The sequence below is a fragment of the Cervus canadensis genome, chromosome X, assembly GCF_019320065.1.
Source record: "Cervus canadensis isolate Bull #8, Minnesota chromosome X, ASM1932006v1, whole genome shotgun sequence".
In the NCBI taxonomy this organism is placed as follows: Eukaryota; Metazoa; Chordata; class Mammalia; order Artiodactyla; family Cervidae; genus Cervus; species Cervus canadensis.
The window spans coordinates 135,772,031-135,793,054 of NC_057419.1; the positions used below are offsets into that span (position 1 = coordinate 135,772,031).

The 21,024-nt window shown below is 43.9% G+C and overlaps 1 protein-coding gene across 8 annotated transcripts in view; it reads left to right on the plus strand.

The window, feature by feature from the left end:
- Positions 1–20,665, plus strand: part of CHRDL1 (chordin like 1) — a 127,414-nt gene extending 106,749 nt beyond the window's left edge. For 4 of the 8 annotated variants that reach the window (XM_043459116.1, XM_043459117.1, XM_043459118.1 and 1 more), the window contains exons 8-12: positions 2,597–2,765; positions 6,200–6,409; positions 12,017–12,184; positions 14,184–14,273; positions 18,332–20,665. In XM_043459116.1, the coding sequence (XP_043315051.1) occupies positions 2,597–2,765; positions 6,200–6,409; positions 12,017–12,184; positions 14,184–14,273; positions 18,332–18,462 (768 nt within the window). In that variant the 3' untranslated portion in view covers positions 18,463–20,665. The remainder of the gene's footprint in view (positions 1–2,596; positions 2,766–6,199; positions 6,410–12,016; positions 12,185–14,183; positions 14,274–18,331) is intronic. The other 4 variants (XM_043459120.1, XM_043459121.1, XM_043459122.1 and 1 more) reach the window with 2 other exon arrangements.
- Positions 20,666–21,024: the final 359 nt, after the last annotated feature.

Genomic DNA, 21,024 nt, shown 5'->3' on the forward strand with positions numbered 1-21,024 from the left:
TTACAACTCCAAGGTGTTAATGCCTCTTTCTCCTTCCTGGTAAGTTCTGAGGTCAGACAGGCCTCTGGTAAGCCTCTTTCGTTTGTTCAGGGAACAACTCTTAAAGAGCCATTACTCCTAAATCAAAATCACACATCACCACCCCTACCCTGGGGCCAAAACAGGAGATCCTTTGTGTCAGTGATTCTCAACCTGGGCTTCACATTATGGTTCCCTGAGGAGTGTCTAAAAATCTCCGTTGCTCAGGCCTTACCCCAGACCAATTCAATCAGAATCCCTTGGGGGTGGGATCAGTATTTTTCCAGCTCCCCAGGTGATTCTCTGTGCAGCCAAAGTGGAGACCAGTGGTGTGTGTGGTTGTGAACGCTGTAGCAGACTTCTATATAGGAGAGAATTTTTCTTTGCAGCAGCTTTTAAGCAAATATTTGTGGACTCCTGAGCTTAACCAGATATGATCTCCCTCACGTCCTCCTCCTGTTAGCCTTCCTCTCTCCTGCCCCGCTCTCTCACTCTTCTGCCGTCTCCCAAAACTCTGCCTTCGCTCTCGCCCCAAATTAAGTCCCTCTTCTTCTTGGCCTCAGTTTCTCTGTCTGTATAACAAGTCTTAAATGAGATGAGGTTTGGAGAGGGCTGGGCTGGCCTCTGATCAAAACCCCTGAGGTTTGTGTGTGTGTGTGTGTTGTGAATCATTTTTCTACCCTTATCATATGTCCAGGCTCTGAGTCCCTGGTACCGAGCTTTTCATTTTGTGTTTGCCCGCATGAATCAGAGAACTCCTTGTACTTGCAGCTTATCCTGGGTCAGCAATCTTCTCTTTCAAATTCTAGCCCCGTTGAACCCCCTCCTTTCAGCATCAATAGGACACCCACCAGCCAAACTGTCCTCTCTTTGGCAACAGTATTCCTTTGGCAAAACTTTACCAAACTCTAGAAAGGACAGAACAGTCTGTAATGGCCTTTGTGGAATGTGAGTTGATTGTGGCAGAAAAAGACATATGAGCCATTGTGGGAATGAAAAATATTTGCACTGAGAATACTGTCTGTGTGCATGATAATAAATTGATGCAAATTCTTATTGTGTGAGTTTTTATAGCAATGTACCAGCATGGGCTCTTCTTGGATATAGGATTAATGTTCTCTTTCTCCTACTCCAGCTCCTGTTCACTCTCTCCTTCTTCCACCAAGGCCTTCCCACCCCCTAACCAGGAGAGTAATAATAATTCCCATGTATCTATGGAGCATAACTATAAGAAATGTTTTATGTGATGGTGGGGTCAGGGGACCCCATAACTGCCATCTCAATGTCCCCTGCTATTTCTGTCATTTAATTGCCTGGTTCTTTCAGGGGATCCCCCTTCTCTTACCCCTGACAATTACCCCTAAAACACACTATTATTTGGTTTTAAGCCTTAAGGTTGCAATCTCTGTCCATTCCATTCTCCTCTACCCCTATTCTACTTCATCTCCTGGATGAGGGGTGCATAGCAGAATATGGACTCATCGTGTGTCTTGAACCCTTGCTGAAAGAGCAATGATGGAGTCATCTGTACTACAAGACTCTAAGCTTTTGTGAGGGACTGCGGCTTTCCTTGATCCATTCAACAAGGCTTTGATGAGCACCTTCTAGAGGCTGGAGACTATTTTAAGGCACTGGACATACAGCAGTGGATACAGCAGTCTTCGCCTTTGGAGCTGACATTCTAGTATCATCCTCCATAATCAATGCTTCTGTCCATAAAACGTCTGGGGTATCTGCGCCCTGCTCTGTGACCTCATCTCATTGTCTGCATCTTCCTGCGTGTCAGTACCTCTTATCCAGATGAGAGTTGCCTCCTGCCTCTTCCTCCTATCCAGTTCACCCTACATATTATCAGGACTCAGTGTTTTGAAACACAGTTTTGATTTTTTTCCCCCATACTTAAAAAAAAAATCCCTGAAAGACTTCTACACCCTCACCCCTATTGCCTACCAAATAAAGTCCTTGCCCCTTAGCCTGTCATTTCAAGTCCTCCATGATCTGGCTCTAACCCACTTTTGGAATGTTATCCTCCAACTGTTCCCTTTTATGGATTCTATGTTCTCTGCTACACCTTCTCAACTTGGAAATCTCTGCCTGAAATATTCTTCACCAAGTCTGCCTGTAAAAAGTCTACTTACCCTTCGTGGCCCAGGTCACAGACTCTCCCCGACTACAAGCTCTCTATCTTGGTCTTAATTTGCACAGCATTTTATCCTTCTCCTTTGGCTTCTATCACACTCTGCCTTGTATTGCAGGCAACAATCTAACTTCTTAAACCCAAAGGTGAGATTCTTGGGAACAGGAAAGATACTTTACCCTGGGGGATTATTTTCTCCCTCGAGGCTAGTCTGTGAATCTAATCTAGTCTCCTACCAGGAGAGAGAGACATCTCAGCCTGCTACCAGTGCTATTTGTCCTACACATCCCAATGTCTCTATTGGGTTTGAGTGGACATGGAGTTAAGATCAGAGCTCATCACCAAAACTCATCAAACAGCCTCTAAGGTAGCTAGATCCGTCTCGGTCTCCTCATGGGCAGAATCGGAGGGAGCTGAGTTTGTCCTTTTGTCATTTCACAGAGGCATTCTTACCACCGCTCACACTATGATCCTCCACCGAGCCGACAGGCTGGAGGTCTGCCCCGCTTTCCTGGGGCCAGAAGTCACCGGGGAGCACTCATGGATTCACAGCAAGCCTCGGGGACCATTGTACAGATCGTCATCAATAACAAACACAAGCATGGACAAGGTAAGGGACAGGCTTCTTTGGTACCACACCCAGTCGGGGCCTCAGCGGCCCCAGTCTTTGGAGGGCTGGAGCTGGGAAAAGACCCTTTATCCGGGCATATCAGACATTCCCACATGGATCACTTAGCATCCAGTCTACCATGCTAGTGTGGACAAGCAGCTCCAGGGGACTGTCAGTCCAAAGGCCATAGTTTATATTTCAGGCATATCTGTCCTTACTTAAGGACAAATGGTGAGAAAGCAGTGAATCTAATGCACCATCCAGCATTTTATCCCTTGCCCCTGGGGGTTGAAAGTCGTTTGGGAAAGTTCACTGGGGCTTTAACAAGATGAAAGGTGGTTTGTTTTCCATCCAGACACCCAATATTCAAAGGTACTCAGCTCTAAACGCTTCTAAATTTCTCATCGGAAAAAAAATAAATAAATTTCTCATCAGAACCTTAGAAATAGCAATTCTTATCCCTCATTGCCCCAGCTTCTCCTGGGACTCTTGTTGAAGGTACTTATTCCAGGCTCCACACGCAGGGATTCTAACTCATAGGAGGAGATTATGCTTAGAAATGAATAATCCAGTGAGAAATCCAGAAACCTCCTGGCTGAGCCACAGGCAGACTGATTAGGTTAGTACCATTGTGTAGCACACTCAGATGACCAGCAGACTACAGCAGGCACCCACACGAATCCACAGCCCCGTTCCCTCCTGCACATAGTTCTCCACCGAGACCCTGCACTGCACTTCCCTACCCTACCAGTAGTGGGATGGGGTGAGAAATTCAATCAAACAATTGACTACTTCTTACTTTTCTAGGCATCCTGTCAACCAGCTCATCAGAGCACAAGCTCAGCTGATTCCTTATTATGAAACCACAAACATGTTTTGTTTCCTTTAAAAGAAAAACAAATCAAAGGCAGTTCTCTGAATGGGTTAAAAGTAATAAATTATTAAACCAAATGATTGAATAACATGGGTGAAAAACAATCCGTTAAAAGAACCCCTACTATAAATCTCAACAAAGCTAGTCAGGCCAAAGCTAGTTGATCACATCTGTTACTAGTTAGATGTAAATTTCAGATTACAGATTTAAAAAAAATTTAATTGCTTTTGAAACTAAGAGGCTTAAAAGAAGAACATTCAAAATAAAACTCTTAATAAAAAATGGTGATGTATTAGCAGAATTGGAAATATTTACTATTGATCTGGGTTTGATTTGAAATTTATTATTTTGAAATTCCAAGGCATTCTGATATGAGTTTATGAAAGGAGGAGGAGGAGTTTAGGTAAAGATGCAGTTTGATTTTCAATCCTAAATTGACTTGAATAGATTCCATTTGCTCTGAAAGAATTTCAAAGTCTTAAAAAGCAGGAGGGGAAATGGACTTTGAAAAATCCTAAATCCCATAATTTCCACAGACCTCTTCATTTTCAGGGCAGAGGCTCATCCTTTCATTTCTCCATGGCCTACAAAAGCCCCAGCTGGCTTACATTTATTCGTTACCCCCGTTGATTTGGACTCAGTCATTCTCTCCTGACCTTTTTCTATTATAGTTCATTGGAGAGTCACTTGTCCCCACCTCCAACTCCCAACGCCCCAGCTGGATGACTCAAAACCATCTTGAGAATTTGTTGGTGAGGAGAAGGCTGCGTTTTACCCTAGAGAAGCGATCTCACTGTATTGCCTTTCAGAGTGTAGGCTCTTACTTAGTCTGGATGATTCCCCTAGTCCAAGTGTTTAGGGGAGAGGTAACCTGGCTCTCCATCACTGTGGGTCCTGCCTGCCGTGCTCCTATCCCTCCTGCTGATAGCATACTCCTCTGAGATACATCTCCTCTGTCCCTTGCTAGACCCCAAGAGGAGAAACAATGAGACCCCATCATTCTTATCTGCACCCACGTGATCCTTGTCCAGAAGGGAAGGCCACTGTCTGGCGAGGAGAGAGAAGAGGGGTGGACGGGAGAGAGAACAACACATCTGGTCCATCTTGTCCTGTGATTCCATCCTCACTTTATCTCTCTGTAATTCAGTTCTTCTCTGGTTTAGGTTCTTTGAAATCTTTACATAGATTGACCTGTTAGAATGCCTAGTACTCGAGCAGCTCTTGCAGAGGATAGGAAAAGGCAGCCAAAATCATCCATATTTCCTAATGTGACCCAGTGGACTTGATGAGAAAGAAATAGCCCAGTGAGTCATCCTTCTGAGGCCATTGTCTTGCAGCCAAATCAGTCAGTTCCTAGAAACGCCCCAAGTGGGGCTCCTTCTCCCACCCTCGCCCCTCCTTAAGTGATAGGACCCACCCTAGAGATGTTGTTGATTTCAATGCCTACAGGTCTCCCCGGGTATGATGAGGTGATGGGAATAATGAGAAACACACCCAGTCCCCGTCATGGCTGGAAATCTCCAGAATGTCTCAGCACTTTCCAAAAGGAGAGAACTCATTCTCAGACCTCCCTGTTTGCAGCATGGGCAGGTCTTACACCGGAGCCTAGCTCTGTGCCTTACCTTAGGAGTCAGATATGTTTTGGTTGGTTTGCACTGAAGGTTGTTCCTCTGACCCTTTCCCTTCATAGGCCCCATGGCCTACAGCCCAAATGCTTGTTCTTGCAAGCCCCAGCACCGCCCCCCCCCACTGAAAAACCATGGAGCTGGTGCCTTCTCTTCCACTCAATAAATGTGAGACCACCAAAGGGTAGCTGGAGGGCAGGCAGTGATTCACTGTAGCCAAATCTCTACAGTCGCTATGAAGAGATGGGATATTACCAAAAGATTAGAGGCAAAAAAGGTTGCCTTCCACCATTTACCCAGGAGGGGTGGGTCCTTTCCCTTTCAATCTTGTCTCAGCAACTTCTTTCCCATGTTAGAGAGTAAGCTAGCACTATTAATCTTCATACCCACCTGTGTTACTAGATCAGATTCTCACAGCATTTGACCTTCTGAAGGGATTTGCTTCAGGATCTGGAAAAACTCAGAACTTCGAGAAGAGCAGTAGTGTTTGCTTCTAGCCTCCCTGGGCAGCGAACCTTCCTGGGAGATTTTCATGCCTAGAAGCACATCCACACTTGGGCCATCCCAATCCTCTAGGAACTGCAGGTCTGAATGCAGCATTCTAGCGGAAGTTCCTTATCAGACACCCAGGACACATAGAACTCTGTTTTCATGCACCCATTCATTCCTCCATTTAGAAGATATTTATTGATGGCCTACTATGTGTCAGGCCCTTGTGGGCATCCAGAGGCCTGTTGGAGATCTGGAATAATTGCTGACAGTGGAAAAAGGCCCACACTCTTTGGTTACAGAAGCTGCTCTGTGAACCTATCTCTATGGCCACAACAAGAATGAAGGATGCTTGATGTCTTAAGGGGTTCAGGGCTTGGGCTCTGAGTACAGGGGCCCATTTCAGCTCCCTAGCCTTTAATTTCCAGTCCTGCGTTCTCTTCCAGTGTGTGTTTCCAATGGAAAGACCTATTCCCATGGCGAGTCCTGGCACCCAAACCTCCGGGCATTTGGCATTGTGGAGTGTGTGCTGTGCACTTGTAATGTCACCAAGCAAGAGTGCAAGAAAATCCACTGCCCCAATCGATACCCCTGCAAGTATCCTCAAAAAATAGACGGAAAGTGCTGCAAGGTGTGTCCAGGTAAAAAGGCAAAAGGTGCGTTGGTTGGAAGCCCTGCCTTTGGTTGACCAAGATTCCCCACATAGTCATCCTCAATGTTCTTTGAGCATCAGAAACCTGCCATGTATTTGTAACAGTGATAGTTCTACTAATAACTAATAAGGAGCTATATTCGCTCCCCTTTTGAAGGGCTGATAAGGTGGTTGCTTGGAAGACATTGACTTACCAGAAATTGGCTGGGGATTTGCTTGTGTCTACCACACCTCTGAACCCATGTAGCCATAAAGACTGAACTTAAACCTTGCTTTTCTAAATCCTAGAGAAGTTAGGTTGTTGTGATTATTAGGAAGGACAATAGCCTCCTTCGCTAATATCACCATTTAACTTGTCAAAGCACAATTACTTCCATTTTCTCTTGCAGACAGGATTAGAAATGGGTGAGGTACAGTGGAAGGAGAGTGGGTTCTGGTCCTAAGCTGCTGTGTGACTTTGGAAATGTGCCGAATCAGTTGATATCCAAGCTTCCTCAGATACTAAAATCCTATGATATTATCATTTCTCTATTAAAGAAAAGAAAATTAAGGTGTATAAAGTGAAGTGACTTGCCCAGAGTCACAGAAATAGATAATAAAACCAAGGCTTGGAACCCAGGTCACTTCCAGCCCATTGTTTTTTCTAGGCCAGTAGAAGATGTGAAGTGTTTTTGTTTGTTTGTTTTTTTAATAAAGGTAATCAATTAGTTAAATTGTGGTTTTGACACATGAGCTAGAGAAAAACACAGTCCATAGTATTGGGGTTGACAGAGTACTGGATTGGTGATCAATCATTCTGGCCCTGGCTCTGCCACCGGTTTCCTGTGGGACCTAGAATGAGTTACTTCACCTTTCTGAGCCTCAGTTTCTTTCTCTGTAAAAAGAGAGTTAGAGTAGATTTCTTATGGCTTTTCCAGCTCTAACATTCTAGGACTGAATGAATTAGTCACTTCCAGGCACATGAATTTATCATTTCTTATGTTTACTTACAAAGCATTATTGTAAACATAGATTTTTAAAAAAGAACAAATGTTTTTAAATGTAGGCAAAGAGTTAAATCATTTATCATTTATACAATTTAGGCAATTCCTCATGAGTAGCAGGTAAACACAAACTTAGTCAATGTATTTTGAGCATCTTCATGTAGGCCAATGGTTCCCAAACTTCTCTGCACATTGGAATCCCGCAGAGAGCTTCTAAAAATACCTATGTCTCATCCCCAGTGATTATGAGTTAAGTCATTTGAGGTGTAGCCTGGGGTTTGGAATTTTAGAAGACCCCCAGGCCTTCTTATCTGTAATTTGCAGACAACTTTGGGAACCACTGCCGGAGGCTCAGGTTGGTTTATAGTCTTGCTAATCAAAGTATGGTTTCTGGACCAGCAGTGCCTGGGAGCTAGTTAGACAGGCAGATTCTCAAGTCCCACCCCAGACCAACTGCATTTTAACAAGGTTGCCCAGGTGATTCCAATGCAAATTAAAGTTTGAGAAGCACTGATTTATAGCACAAACAAAATCTTTCTTAATGCAACAACCTTCATCTTCCAAAGTAAAGGAGGCAACATGTGGGTAGGGAGGCCAGGAGCTATCTGATATGGAGTGAAGGATTGGGGCATTAAGGTTGATGATGAGAGATACTTAGTAGGGACAGGGAGACAGCACATTCTGCAGACATGAACATGGCGGCCACCCAGCCACGATGACCTTATAACTTCCAAGTTTACTATCTCACTGGAACCCCAAGCCTTTTAGTGTCACTTAGAAGTAGGTCCACCAATACAGTGTTCTCTCCTGTCAAGGGTGTAACACCTAGAATCATAAAAGTAATACAACAAGATAATTGCAGACACAAATTAATAGTTACCTAGACTACCCAGGTAAGTTAAACCCTCCCGCTATGTAATATTCCAGTTTGAATCTCACACCTTCAAACCAAATCCCATTTCTGTGTATGGTTAGGATTGGATGGGTGTAGGTGATTCAAACAAGGGGGAAGGAGCCAAAAGGATGTGAGCACAGGACACAGAACAAGTGTTGCCTTTCAGATTAGTGACATTTATTCAAATCTTTATGTTTATCTTTTTCTAAAAAATTTTTATTGATTTTAATTGGAGGCTAATTACTTTACAATACTGTGGTAGTTTTTGCCATACATCAACATGAATCAGCCATGGGTGTACATGTGTTCCACCTTACACTCTTTGGCTAAGCAGTTCTACTAGAAATCCAAAGAAAGTGATCAGAGACATACAGATATATACAAACAAGGATTTTTACTGCAGTGCTGTTTACCATAGTGAAATATTAGAAAGAACCTGAAAGTCCACCAGCGTGGAAATGGTTACATAAATTATGGTACATCTGCACTGTGGTGTATTATACAGCCATTAAAAATCACCATAGAACAGGATTTAATGACACAGAAATACGCTTGCAATACATCTATTAAGTACAAAGAACAAGCTACAAAACAATCTGTAGTTATGATCCCACTACTTGTGTTTATGGATAGCATTGATAATATGCTTAGACCAAAAAAAAAAAAAAACTGGAAGGACATATGGCAGAATGTAGCAGTGGCCATCTTAGGGTGACTGGATGATGGGCAATTCTTATTTTATTCTTTTTGTTTATCTGCATTTTCTAAATTTTCAGCAGTAAATGTGTATGACTTTTATAACTAGAAAAAGAAATAAAGGCTTTTATTTTTAAAAACTGCTCTCAGAATCCCAATTGGCAATATCTTAAAGAGTCTCATTGACTAAACCTGTTTCTCTGGAAGAGTGGCTTTTCCCACTTTCCCACACTGCTCAGACATGTAGAGATGGCAGACTTACTGGCCAACATGGAGGAGAGAGTGTCTTGTCCCATTCTGTCACCTGCCCTCAGTGGGCCACACACGGGTGTCTGTGAATTGTAAGTTTCCTCTGATACTCATGTTTCCCTCCAAGAGTCGCTAGCCACAGAGGTGACTTCAGAGCCTCAAGGGCCGTGCACTTGTTCATGCAGCATGCAATTTGGAAACACATATTCTGTGCCTACTGTGTGCAAGACACGGTTCCAGGCACTGAGAATAGGGAGATAAAGCAGACAGACGCAGGCTACTTGCCAGCAATGCTCCTCACATCCTGGCAGGAGAAGAAAGACAATGAACACAAAACTATAAGGTAATTTTCTGTGGTGCTGAGTACTGGGAAGGAAAAAAAAAACAACACAGAGATCAGGTAAATGGGACAGGCAGGGTGGAGCATTTTCAAAAAACTGCTAAGGGCCAGCTTCTATGAAGAATGATGTTGAGTAGAGTCCTGAATGATGTGAAGGGGTGAAAAGGGGAAGGTCATGACATCCTCGGCCTCTTAGACAATGACATAGAACTCAGAAGAAAAGGAATAAAGGAGTGAGCAGGGAAGAGATTGACAGAAGAAAGAAGAGTAAATTCAGTTATTCATGCTGAGAATGGAAAAGAGAGAAAATTTGCAAATGATTCAGCCAAAAATTTTCTTAGAACAAATGATTGCAGGGCCCTCCAGTAACAAAGCAAGGTCAAAATATAGGATGTGAGTTTCACCTCTCTCTCGTCTTTGCTCTGGTGGAAGCTGGCCTTGCTTTATGTATCAGTGGCCATCTTTGGAGTTGTGTTGGACTTCTACTGCCTGAAGTTTCCCCAACTCACTCTCAACCCCACCATACCACCCCAATACCTGGAATTCCCATAATGACACATTCCTTTTGGGTTACAGCAGGAAAAGCTTAAGACTTAAAGCTTGTTTCTCAGGCTGGGATAATACTGATAAATCTGCATCAGTCATCCCCACTTCCGTAAGGAATGGTTTCTCAGTTTCTTAGTTCTGGAGAGCTCAGGACATGAATATTCTCATGGAAAGTGGTAATGGCCAGAAATGACTTCAGGCGTGTCATTCTTCCCTGGAGGAAAATGAAAGTAGGTGAACACGCAGTGATCAGGAAGCCCCTTGAAGTGAAGGGTGTGGAATGAAGAGGTTGCCTGGCAGGTACTTCAAAAGACACACTCTGTTTATTTACTCTTAATATTTTCACGTGCCAGCCTGGGTGAGTCACTAATGGATTTTGTTGTTTGTCGATCCCTTGTAGTGAGTAAATTAAGCTCTTGGAGGGGAGGGGTTGTGGGACAGGATGACTTTTCTGGACACTGGGAGAAATTTTTAGCATATTATAGGTACTTGCAGTCCCTTCATGGATTTCTTATGGCAGTTATAGCTATAGCTGGTGAGCAGGATTTAACACATGAACCAGGCTCTCATTCTAAAGCTGGTAATTAATACACAGAGGTTCCTGTATACTCCGTGACCTCTTCCCCGCTCCACTCATTTGGAAAGTGCTAGCACACATCCCTTAATTACCTAGCATTTCACCAAAAAAGACCAGCCCACCAAGTAATTAAATTACTGAAAAGAAAGACAAGAGGGGAAAGCAAGCTTGACTCTAGGATAATCTGCAAATTGTGTAATACAACCTGGAGTCACCCAGAGAAGACTAGGATTTTGTCCTTATAGTGCCCAAATGGTGGTGGGAATGGGAGAGGTAATCAGGTCAGCAAGAGACATGCAATAGCAATTTGATTACAAACTCTAGTCCAGATGCGTCTGATGGGGTAAGAGTGAATCCCCCTAATTAGAGTCACGGGTCCAAAGCACTCAACACCCAATACTTTCATCAGATGTTCTTACAGATGGCTTCTGCACATATTCAAAATCTGTCAGGGTGTCCTCAGCTTTTCTTTGTTGTTCCTGATTTGAGCGTTACGCTTTAAATACACAGCCGAAGAGGGTGTTCATTATGAGGCCAATAAGAACTTAACTCACTGATAACCAACCAAGGGCAAATTCTTTTGGTAGGGGGCTGAGGAAAGAGGAGCGTAGAGCAGAAGGAGTAAGGGGGATGGTATCCCTATGCCTGGAAGTTGAAATCCAACAATTTAGTTTATACTTTAAATGATCCATAGTTGAGGGATTTGACCAATTTTTTTGTGTCTTCCAACCGTTCATTTGGCATAGTGTACATATGACTAATCTGACATCTAGGTTTTGGCACCGGTGTTGATCTGGTATTAGCATTCCCCTTGAAAACAAATCAAAGAGCATTCAGAAATGTCAGGCCAATTTGGATAGATCCTTTGGGCAAGTATATGCACATAAATGAGTGTCATAAATGTTTTCTAAGTATACCTAAATGATGTCAGGGAAGTTAACCAAGGCCTTTCATCAGCCCATTCCTTGGGTTTCTGTTGGCCAACCATGATCCTGACCCAGCATGGAAAATCCTCTGTTCCTTTAAGTGCCCAGCACCTTTGTATCTGGTCACATTCTTCCTCCTCGTGAAGCTCCACTTTTCAAGTTTGGGGCTGGTGTTCTGTCATCACGTGGACTTAAAGGTCATGTGCTCTTTTGTGATCTGGTGACTGTTACAGGGGCAGTGAAATGTTGGTGGGATTTCTATCTCTGTAGGAATGTCCTTGTAGATTGTCCACTTTTGATGCTTGTGCAGTGCTATGAATGCTGAGATTACATAAATTCAGAGGTTTGCTTTGACTTTTGGAAAACCATGACAAGTCTCTACTCACTTCCTGATTCCAGAAGAACTTCCGGGCCAAAGCTTTGACAGCAAAGGCTACTTTTGTGGAGAAGAAACAATGCCCGTGTATGAGTCTGTGTTCATGGAGGATGGGGAGACCACCAGAAAAATAGCACTGGAGACAGAGAGACCGCCTCAGGTAGAGGTCCACGTTTGGACCATTCGAAAAGGTGAGCCAGACGACATTAATCTCTTGTTATTGTTGTTGTTGTTGTTTTGTAAGGGGGACACAGGGAAGGAAGGGAAGAGTCACTTTCATTTTTCTTCAACCTGTTCCCCTGTTTCAGTCAGAAGATTTCCCATTTGCTTAGAAATGAACACATGACTCATACAGTTGCTATTGTCGCCTTTAACTGTGACCTGGGCTAAAAAGTAAGTATTGACCATAGGGGTTTGTTGTCTTTCTCACACAACCAAGGCTGGAGGAGTGGTTCTTAACCCTGGCTGCACATCGGACTCATCTGGGAAGGTTTTTATGTACCCAATGCCTGATCCTACCCACAGAGAGTCTGACTAATTGTCCAGGAGTGGGGCTTGGGCTTAAGGGTTTGTTCAGAAAGCTCCACAGGTGATTCTAGTGTACAGCCGGGATTGTAAACTTTGCAAATGTAGTCTACTATTGTTTCCAAGATGAAACTTAACAAACATGAAAAATGCATTCATTCAGTGCCAAGCAGAGTCTCGAATCATACTGGGACCTCTTGCCTCAAGAACATTATAGTCTCACTGCAGGGACAATCCCAGGCATGAGATCCCATTCCTTTCCTGATTACTCACATTGACTACCCAAGCAAGCCACATTCTGTTCATTGTGAACCTACATCTATTCAAATCATCCCATAGCTACAAGACTAAGGCTGATCTAGTCTGGTCAAGTTTTCAAGGACTCCAAGTGTAGAGGTGACATTTCAATTGGGAAATAATGCACATCCTTTTGCAACTGGATCCCACCTAAGGCTCGAGAGTGCTCAAACTTGAGTAAGTTTCGACATCACGCAAGGTGCTAGGGTAAGACACAGCTACCTTGCCCCATCCAAGAAATGTGAGTGCAGTCAGCCAAGGGGAGTATCTAAACACTTGCGTTTCTAACAAATAGCCGGATGATGCTGCTACAGGCAGTACTTGGACCCATCCTTTGAGGAACAACTGCTCTAGTATTTCTGAACCTTTTTTGTCTCCCTTCTTTCTCAGAAGAACAGGAACTTCTCTCTACCCTTTAAAAATATGCTAGAACACACATATAAGGCTCAGCACTGTTTACTTTTGCTTTTGACCTAGGAATGTTGGTTTGCCATCTCTAACTCCTTAGCTCCTTAGTCACCAGGACTAAGCACTCTTCTGTTGGCTTCCCTACTGGCATTGCCCCACAGAGGGGTGTGGATGCTTTTCAACTGGTTACTATCACCTCTAAACAACCTGTTGTACACAACCCTGGGTCATCAAAGATCTGTGCATGCTGGACAGAGGAGAACCCAGGTTCCATGTCTTCTGCTCCCTGTAGACCTCTGGAGGATTATTTAAGTGGGCTGGTAACATTGCTCCTTAACTGCAAGGCAGTTTTCTGTTGTTTGCACGTTATTCTGATGAAAGCTATTTGGGCAAGGTTGAGACTGTGGGAGCCAGGTTATTTTCACTCTGCCCATTTTTATAAGGGAAAGCGAAAGGAGCTATGATTGTTTCCCAAAGGAAAATATGCTTTCTGGGGAGTTTAGGAAGTGGGATGGCATCTCCATTTACACAAATGACCCGTGTGCAAAGCCCGCTTCAAGTTCTCACTGCTGAGCCAGGGGGGCAGCCCAGTGGCTTGGCAGGGACATAGCCAACTCAGACTGGGGGCAAGGGCAGAATGCCTTTGGCTACAGAAACTCCAACCAGCACCCATGCTTGATTCCCCGTGGCTTTCCCCAGGAATGGGTCCCACGGTCAGCAGCTCTATCTCCCTTATCTCCATCCTCTGGAGAACCAGGGGGAAGGTCAGTGAGTCAAGAAAACAAAAGCAGTTAATTATAACCATTGAGCCAACCAAGTTCCTAGTTAAGCACATTACACAGCCCAGCTCGAGACTCCTAAGCCCCAGTAATGAGATGATATGCTTAGCTCAAGCAGAAAACAGCGTTGCTGGTTCCAGACAGCACCTGACCACCTGCCTGATTTTTTGCTTGGCCGCAGGCATCCTCCAGCACTTCCATATTGAGAAGATCTCCAAGAGGATGTTTGAAGAACTCCATCACTTCAAGCTGGTGACCAGGACAACACTGAGTAAGTGACAACTGTCTTCACTACTCCTTGGAAAACACATCTAGTTTTCCACGTCTTGTCTCCCCAACTGAAGTACCGGCTGTGTTCTCACTGAACAGGAGCAATGCTCCACATCAACTCCAATCCAGATGTGGAGACCTCACAGCTGGAAAGCTATGATCTCACTGATGGGGCTGAGAGAGACAGAGAGAAGATGACTGCATATCGATTCTTGGGTTGTCTCAAAGCTCTGTTTGACTCCTTGGAACTGCCCTGGGTGGTCATGTTTCTTTAAAACCACTCAAGCCTAATAGCAACTCTCCCACTTTCTATGCTAGGTGGAGCCTTGGACTAGATCCTGCTAGGCACTGTGGGAGGGTAGGAGGTGGGGGGAGGGAGTGAGAGGACTTCTAAAGGAATAAAAGGCACAGAATTTCTATCCACTGGGAATTCTAATGGGTGAGACAGAACATGAAAGTGCATTCATTATGAATTAGTATACTTCTGAAGAGTTAAATACCTAAGTGTTCAGGGGAATCTGCGAAAAACAATGAGATGAGAGCCAGGTGGGCTTAGTCGGGGAGGAGGTGGGTTTTGAAAGAGAAAGGTGTGACTGGGCAACAGGTCAGGAAATCAGTGCAAGAAGAGGGTACAGCCTGAGAGAAGGCTCAGACAAGAGCAAACAAGAAATGTGGGTGTGGGTGACAAAGAATCACAAAGGCCACATAGGTTGCACAGAAAGATGAAACAAGTGGAGGTAGGAACTAGAGGGCCTGGAAGAAGCCAGTGAGAAGTTGAGATAGCAGGCAAGGAGCATGGGTAGTTGCTGCAAACTTATACACAGTGTATCAAGTGTATGAAGATGGTGCCTTGGAAAGATGTTTCTTGGCTCTCAGATGCATTTATTAAGCCTGTATGACTTTGAGAAGCCTTATTCTAAAGAAGCCAGTTGTTGTTGTTCCATTGCTCAGTCACATCCGACTCTTCATGAGTACATTGACTGCAGGATGCCAGGCTTCCCTGTCTTTCCTTGCTCAGATTCATGGCCATTGAGTCAGTGATGCCACCCAACCATCTCATCCTCTGTTGCCCCCTTCTCCTGCCCTCAGTCTTTCCCAGCATCAGGGTCTTTTCCAGTGAGTCGGCTCTTCACATCAGGTGGCCAAAGGATTGGAGCTTTAGCTTCAGCATCAGTCCTTTCAATAAATATTCAGGATTGATTTCCTTTAGGATTGACTGGTTTTATCTCCTTAGAGTCCAAGGGACTGTCAAGAGTCTTTTCCAGCACCACAGTTCAAAAGCGTTAATTCTTTGGTGCTCAGCCTTCTTTATGGTCCAACTCTCACATCCATACATGACTACTGGAAAAACCATAGCTTTGACTAGATGGATCTTTGTTGGCAAATTGATATATGCCACACTAAGAAGTTATACTTGATCTCCAGACCAGAGAACCCCAGTGGGGGTTTTGAAGCAAGTGAATGATGCATTCATATCTGGTTTTTAGAAAGTGGTACTTGCTATATGGGGTGGAAAGTGGGTTTCTAGCGAGAGAGCTGGTGATTGTCTATAGGAAGCTGTTAGACTGTATTAAGTCAGTTAGACATGGGAGGAGGGGTCCCTGTGAGGGGCTGAAGTTACACCATCAAGATCAGGAGCAAAGAGAGAGATGAGTTTAGAATGACTCCAGTATTAGCAACTTTATAGATTGAGTGAAGAGTAATAACCATTCACCAGTAGGAAACTAGAGAATGAGAATTGGTGAAAAAATGAGTTTTATTTGGAACATGTTTGAAGTCCATCTGAGCAGAGTTATCCAGTAGGCATCTGGACATAGGATTGGTAAGGTCAAGTGTTTATTCTGCAGGAGATGAGTAGACAACTAATTGGACGGTAGGAGAATTCAAACAGAGTTGGAAGTTCCTGTGAGTTGGGAATAAAGGAGGCAGAGTCTAGGATCCCACAATCAATAATGTGACTTTTGAAATTACCAATTAATTTCAGAGAACATATTTTTGTTCATACTATGAGCCAGGCATTGTGCTAGGCACTGGGGCACTTGGAAGATGGTTTAAGCAAACTCTTCCCATCTCAGTTAGGATTGGGGGTGTATAATGGGGGTAGATGATGTGTTCCTTTGTATGCAGCTGAAGGCTGTGGGTGATGAGATGATCCTGCAGAGTCACCTGGGGACAGAGAAGTGCAAGCCTGACCCTGTGTATAATGTGCCTGTCATCCTGGTGCACTGCAGGGCTTCGATGGAAGCTGCTTTCTTACATGACCCATCTCCCCTTTCCCATCAAATCTGAGAGACTGGGGAGAAGTGAAGAATCCAAGTGAGAGAGGAGCAGCAAGATGGTAGGCTATAAGGAAGGGGGGACATGATTTCCTGTGGTGAGAGAAAGAAAAGAGGTTCAATGTCAGTTCTGGATTAAGACGAGCTTGCTGACCTTGGACAAGAGGTTCTCCAAGTGGCAACATTATGGGGATGAAAGGAAGACTGAAGAGGGTATGCAGGTGGGCGTTTTGTTAGGAAGCCTATTTGCCAGAGCAGGATGATAGCAGGGGAAGGAAGATCATTCCACGGAGGGACCAGGAAAGTTAGAAAAGGGATGGTTCAGAGACATCCGGTGGTTTCCAGCGCTCAGCACAGGGTACACGCTCAAAACCGCTTGCTCAGTTAGCATGGCTGGAGGGAGGATAGAGAAGTTGGTAGGGACACATTGGAAATGTGGACAGTTCTGGGGGAGGGGGAAAGAAAACAGGGACTGGAAGGCGACCAGAATAAGGATGACAGGAAACGGAAGGGATGCAGTTGTGTTCTCCCAGAGCAGAGAGGGGTCCCCTGGTGGATGTGATGCTGGAACTCTCTGCAGAGCCATAGGAGCAGGGGAGGCTTGCTAAGGGCGGGATGAGGCCAGCATGTGGGCATAAGACAAAACAGAGGGGAGAGTTGTTTTTTTTTTTCTTTGTATATACTAATCAAGTTTAATGACAAGTAAATTAAAAAAAAAAAGATTGACTCAGTCTAAAATAGATCAATAGATGAAGCAAGCACTATTTTACCAGTTCTTTGCAAAGGGCCTTCAAATATCTATATTCTCATTCTTAGCATTTAGTATCCGTTTAAATATATCTAGAGTGCTTTTATTTTATTTTTTACTTGGAGGAAAATTGCTTTACAATGTTGTGATGGTTTCTGCTGTACAACAATGCAAATCTGTCATAATTATACATATGTCTCCCCCCTCTTGAGCCTCCCTCCCTTCCCCTGCTCCCACCCCCCTAAGCCATCACAGAACACCATGATGGGTTCCCTGTGTTATATAGCAACTTCTCACCAGCTATTTATTTTACACATCATAGTGTATATATGTCGATGCTACTGTCTCCATTTGTCCCACTCTCTCCTTCTGTCACTGTGTCAAGTCTGTTCTGCCTGCATCTCCATTCCTTCTCTGCAAATAGGTTCATCAGTACCATCTTTATAGATTTTATATATATATATATTTATGTTAATATACAATATTTGTTTTTCTCTTTCTGACTTACGTCACTTTGTATAACAGGCTTTAGGTTCATCCACTTCACTGGAACTGAGAGGGGAGAGTTTTTGACAAAGGGTGGCAGGAATAAAGAAACGAGTAGTAAACAATCAAGTAACCCAAACTAATATTCAGGCCTCAGAGAGTAAGCCAAGCCCCAGGAATGCACCAGGTACAGGTCCCCAAAGTGCCTTATTTGACCTACTGCCACCTAAGAGCTAACGATCTTATAGTGAAGCAAGTCCTAAATGCTAACTAAGTAGACTGTAAAAATCCCAAGAATAACACTTAGGTTTTACTCTTGGGATTCTGACAAATGCTGTGTGTTGAAATGAAGACCCTGTGACCCATGTTCCATATCTGTCCCCAGGAAAGTGTTTCAGGGTCTGTTTTGCTGAAAGTTCATGACGCCTGTCTTCAAGCTCTCCTGGAGGATCTGTGAGCGTGCAGGGAAGGCTTGGGTGTGTCAGTTCTGCTCCTCATTGGCTCTGCCCTCCTCTCACATCTCTGGGCCACTTTGTGTTTGCCTTTTAGGCCAGTGGAAGATCTTCACTGAAGGAGAAGCCCAGATCAGCCAGATGTGTTCAAGTCGTGTGTGCCGAACAGAGCTTGAAGATTTGGTCAAAGTTTTGTACCTGGAAAGGTCTGAAAAGGGCCACTGTTAGACAAGACAGACAGTATTGGATAGAGTAAAGCAAGAAAACTCAAGCTGCAGCTGGACTGCAGGCTTACTTTGCTTAAGTCAACAGTGTCCTAAAACCCCAAACTCAAATGCAGTCAATTATTCACGCCGTGCACAGCATAACTTGCTCCTTTATTGGAGTGGTATGTCAGCCCTTAAACATCTCCTCCAAAGAGACTAAAAGAGTTTTGAATTCTCTGTGGGAGGAAGAGGGCTAGGACGCCACAACACTGCTCTAGTGTCTGGGAGAATCACATTTCTTTACAGGTTAAAGAGTAAACAAAACCCCTGGGTTTCTATCTAGAAAGTTATTCCAGTGAAAGAAAGAGAAGGGAATTGCTTAGTAGGAGTTCTTTAGTACAGAGAAAATATTAGTATGAAATTCTTCTCTTTAAAATTTAGAATGTCTTGTGTTTAAAAAAAACTTCCCATAGTCACACACACACACAGGTACACATACACGTGTGTGCACATACACACATACTGAACTACAGCCTTCATTCTGAGGCAAGACTAGTGTAGACTCTCCCCTTCTTTCCCTTGCCTGACTCCCAAGTAACTTGGAGGCAGTTGGCACCCAGGAGGCTAAATAAGGAGTTGTGAGCAGAAGGCCCTGCCCTTGGGTCGATGATGTGGTTGTTGATGGCACTGATTCTGGGAAAGAATAAGAACACTATTTCATGGCTGCCTTCACTTTGAGGTGGAAAAGAACTTTTACCTTATGACACCACTTCTCTTTTCTCCCTAAACCTCCATAAAGAAGTTAGAATTGAAAAAAAAAAGAAGTTAGAATTGAGTAAAACTTTTAGAAAGTGAGTCTACATAAAAGAAAATAATTATTTAAGAAAAGAGTTGCTAGAAGTCAGCAAGGTCAGCCATGTGTTTTCAAGTCAACAAAACTTACCAATTAACAGCTCAATCCTCACTTATTGTCCTGAAGTCATAGTTCTCTAGTCCAAAAATTTTAGTTAAATGATGAAATTCTAGAAGCTTCTTAAAAGGGCAGTTTCTCTTCTCCAATTACAGGAGTTGGTTTTTACTTGGCAAAGGGACTCCATCCTCCCAAGCTTCAGTTAGGAGAATTATCGCTCACTGGGGGAAATGGGGATTCTGATAACAATCCTTATCCTAAGCTTTCCTACCATTCTCCTCTCATGCACCAACCATGAATCTGAATCATGGATCCCAATGAGGACTGCTCCAAAAATGTCTCTTTGAAGCCTAATACCAGAGCCCAAGTGATCCATTCTGAGGGATAACAATAAATTCTCCACAGCAGGAATCTCAAACCTGCTCTCTAGATTTATCTCCTCAGGGGGTGCCTGGATGAACTCTAGTGAATACTTAAATATTAAGGACCGAGAAATCCCATTTTTCCTACTCTGTGACCATAGGTAAGATGAACATTTTTTTGTTATTTGACACCAATAGGGAAAAATGTAAAAGGTCCGGTCTTTATGGCAACCTGGCATAAAGGAGTCTGTTCTCATCAAAGAGACACAGAGGCCTGGTGGCCAGGCCTTCAGGGGACCAGCCTCTCAGACACATTGTTCTCGAGAAGGGGAGGGGAAGGAAGGAGGACATCCAGAGTATTAGTGGTGGGGGTGTGGGGGTTGAACATTAAACAGCTGCTGTCTCCCACCCAGAGGTGGCAGTATTTCCATAGTGTGGAACCAAGTCATTGGATCCTGAGGCAGTGGTGATTCCTCTTCTGATGACTCAGCCCCAAAACCTTCCCACCCAGGTGTTCTCTGAAAGCTCAACCTAAAAGGAACACCCAGGGAGCTTCCCTAGATAGACTCTTGCCCGCAGGCGCCGGGACACACCTTGGCCAGGCGCAGTGTGAAGCAGGAGCTGGGGTGCTGGGCAAGGCCAACGTAGAAACCCTCCAATGTTCGGTGTCGCAGAGAGAAAAGAGGCCGAGCCGCCTGTACTTAGTAGAGAGGAATGGATGTGGTTCTTCTTGTGTATTTATTTGTACCATAAACACTTGGAATAAGCAAAGCCCATAAGTACCACTTAGCAGCTGTAGCCATTTTCTAGTTAACTCATGTAAACAAGTAAGAATAACATAACAGTATTACCCTTTCACTCTTCTCACAGGACATGTACCTAAATAGGGTACTTATTTATGTAGTCACTGTATTTCTGGATTTTTAAATTAATAAAATGTTCATTTGGAAAAATCCTGTGCAGGAATGTCATGTGAGTGATTGACTCTGGGCAGCACGGACCTTGGGCTGGGTAACCGGTAATGAGGGCCTGGCTTTTGCACACTCAGCCTGACACCCCTCTCACACTATAGCCTCATGGTTAGGAGTGAGAACTTTGCAGTCAGATGACCTGAGTTTTTAATACCAGTTCCACACTTAGCAGCTGTATCAGTCACCCCAGTTATAAAATGGGGATGATAGTGGTACCGTCGACCTTTGCTTGCAATCTTGCAGTCAAATTTAATTCTGTCAGTTCATGTTAGGTGATTAAACTAGTGTCTGGTGCAGAGTGAACATTTACTCATGGCCATGAATGTTCAAAAATGGCATGG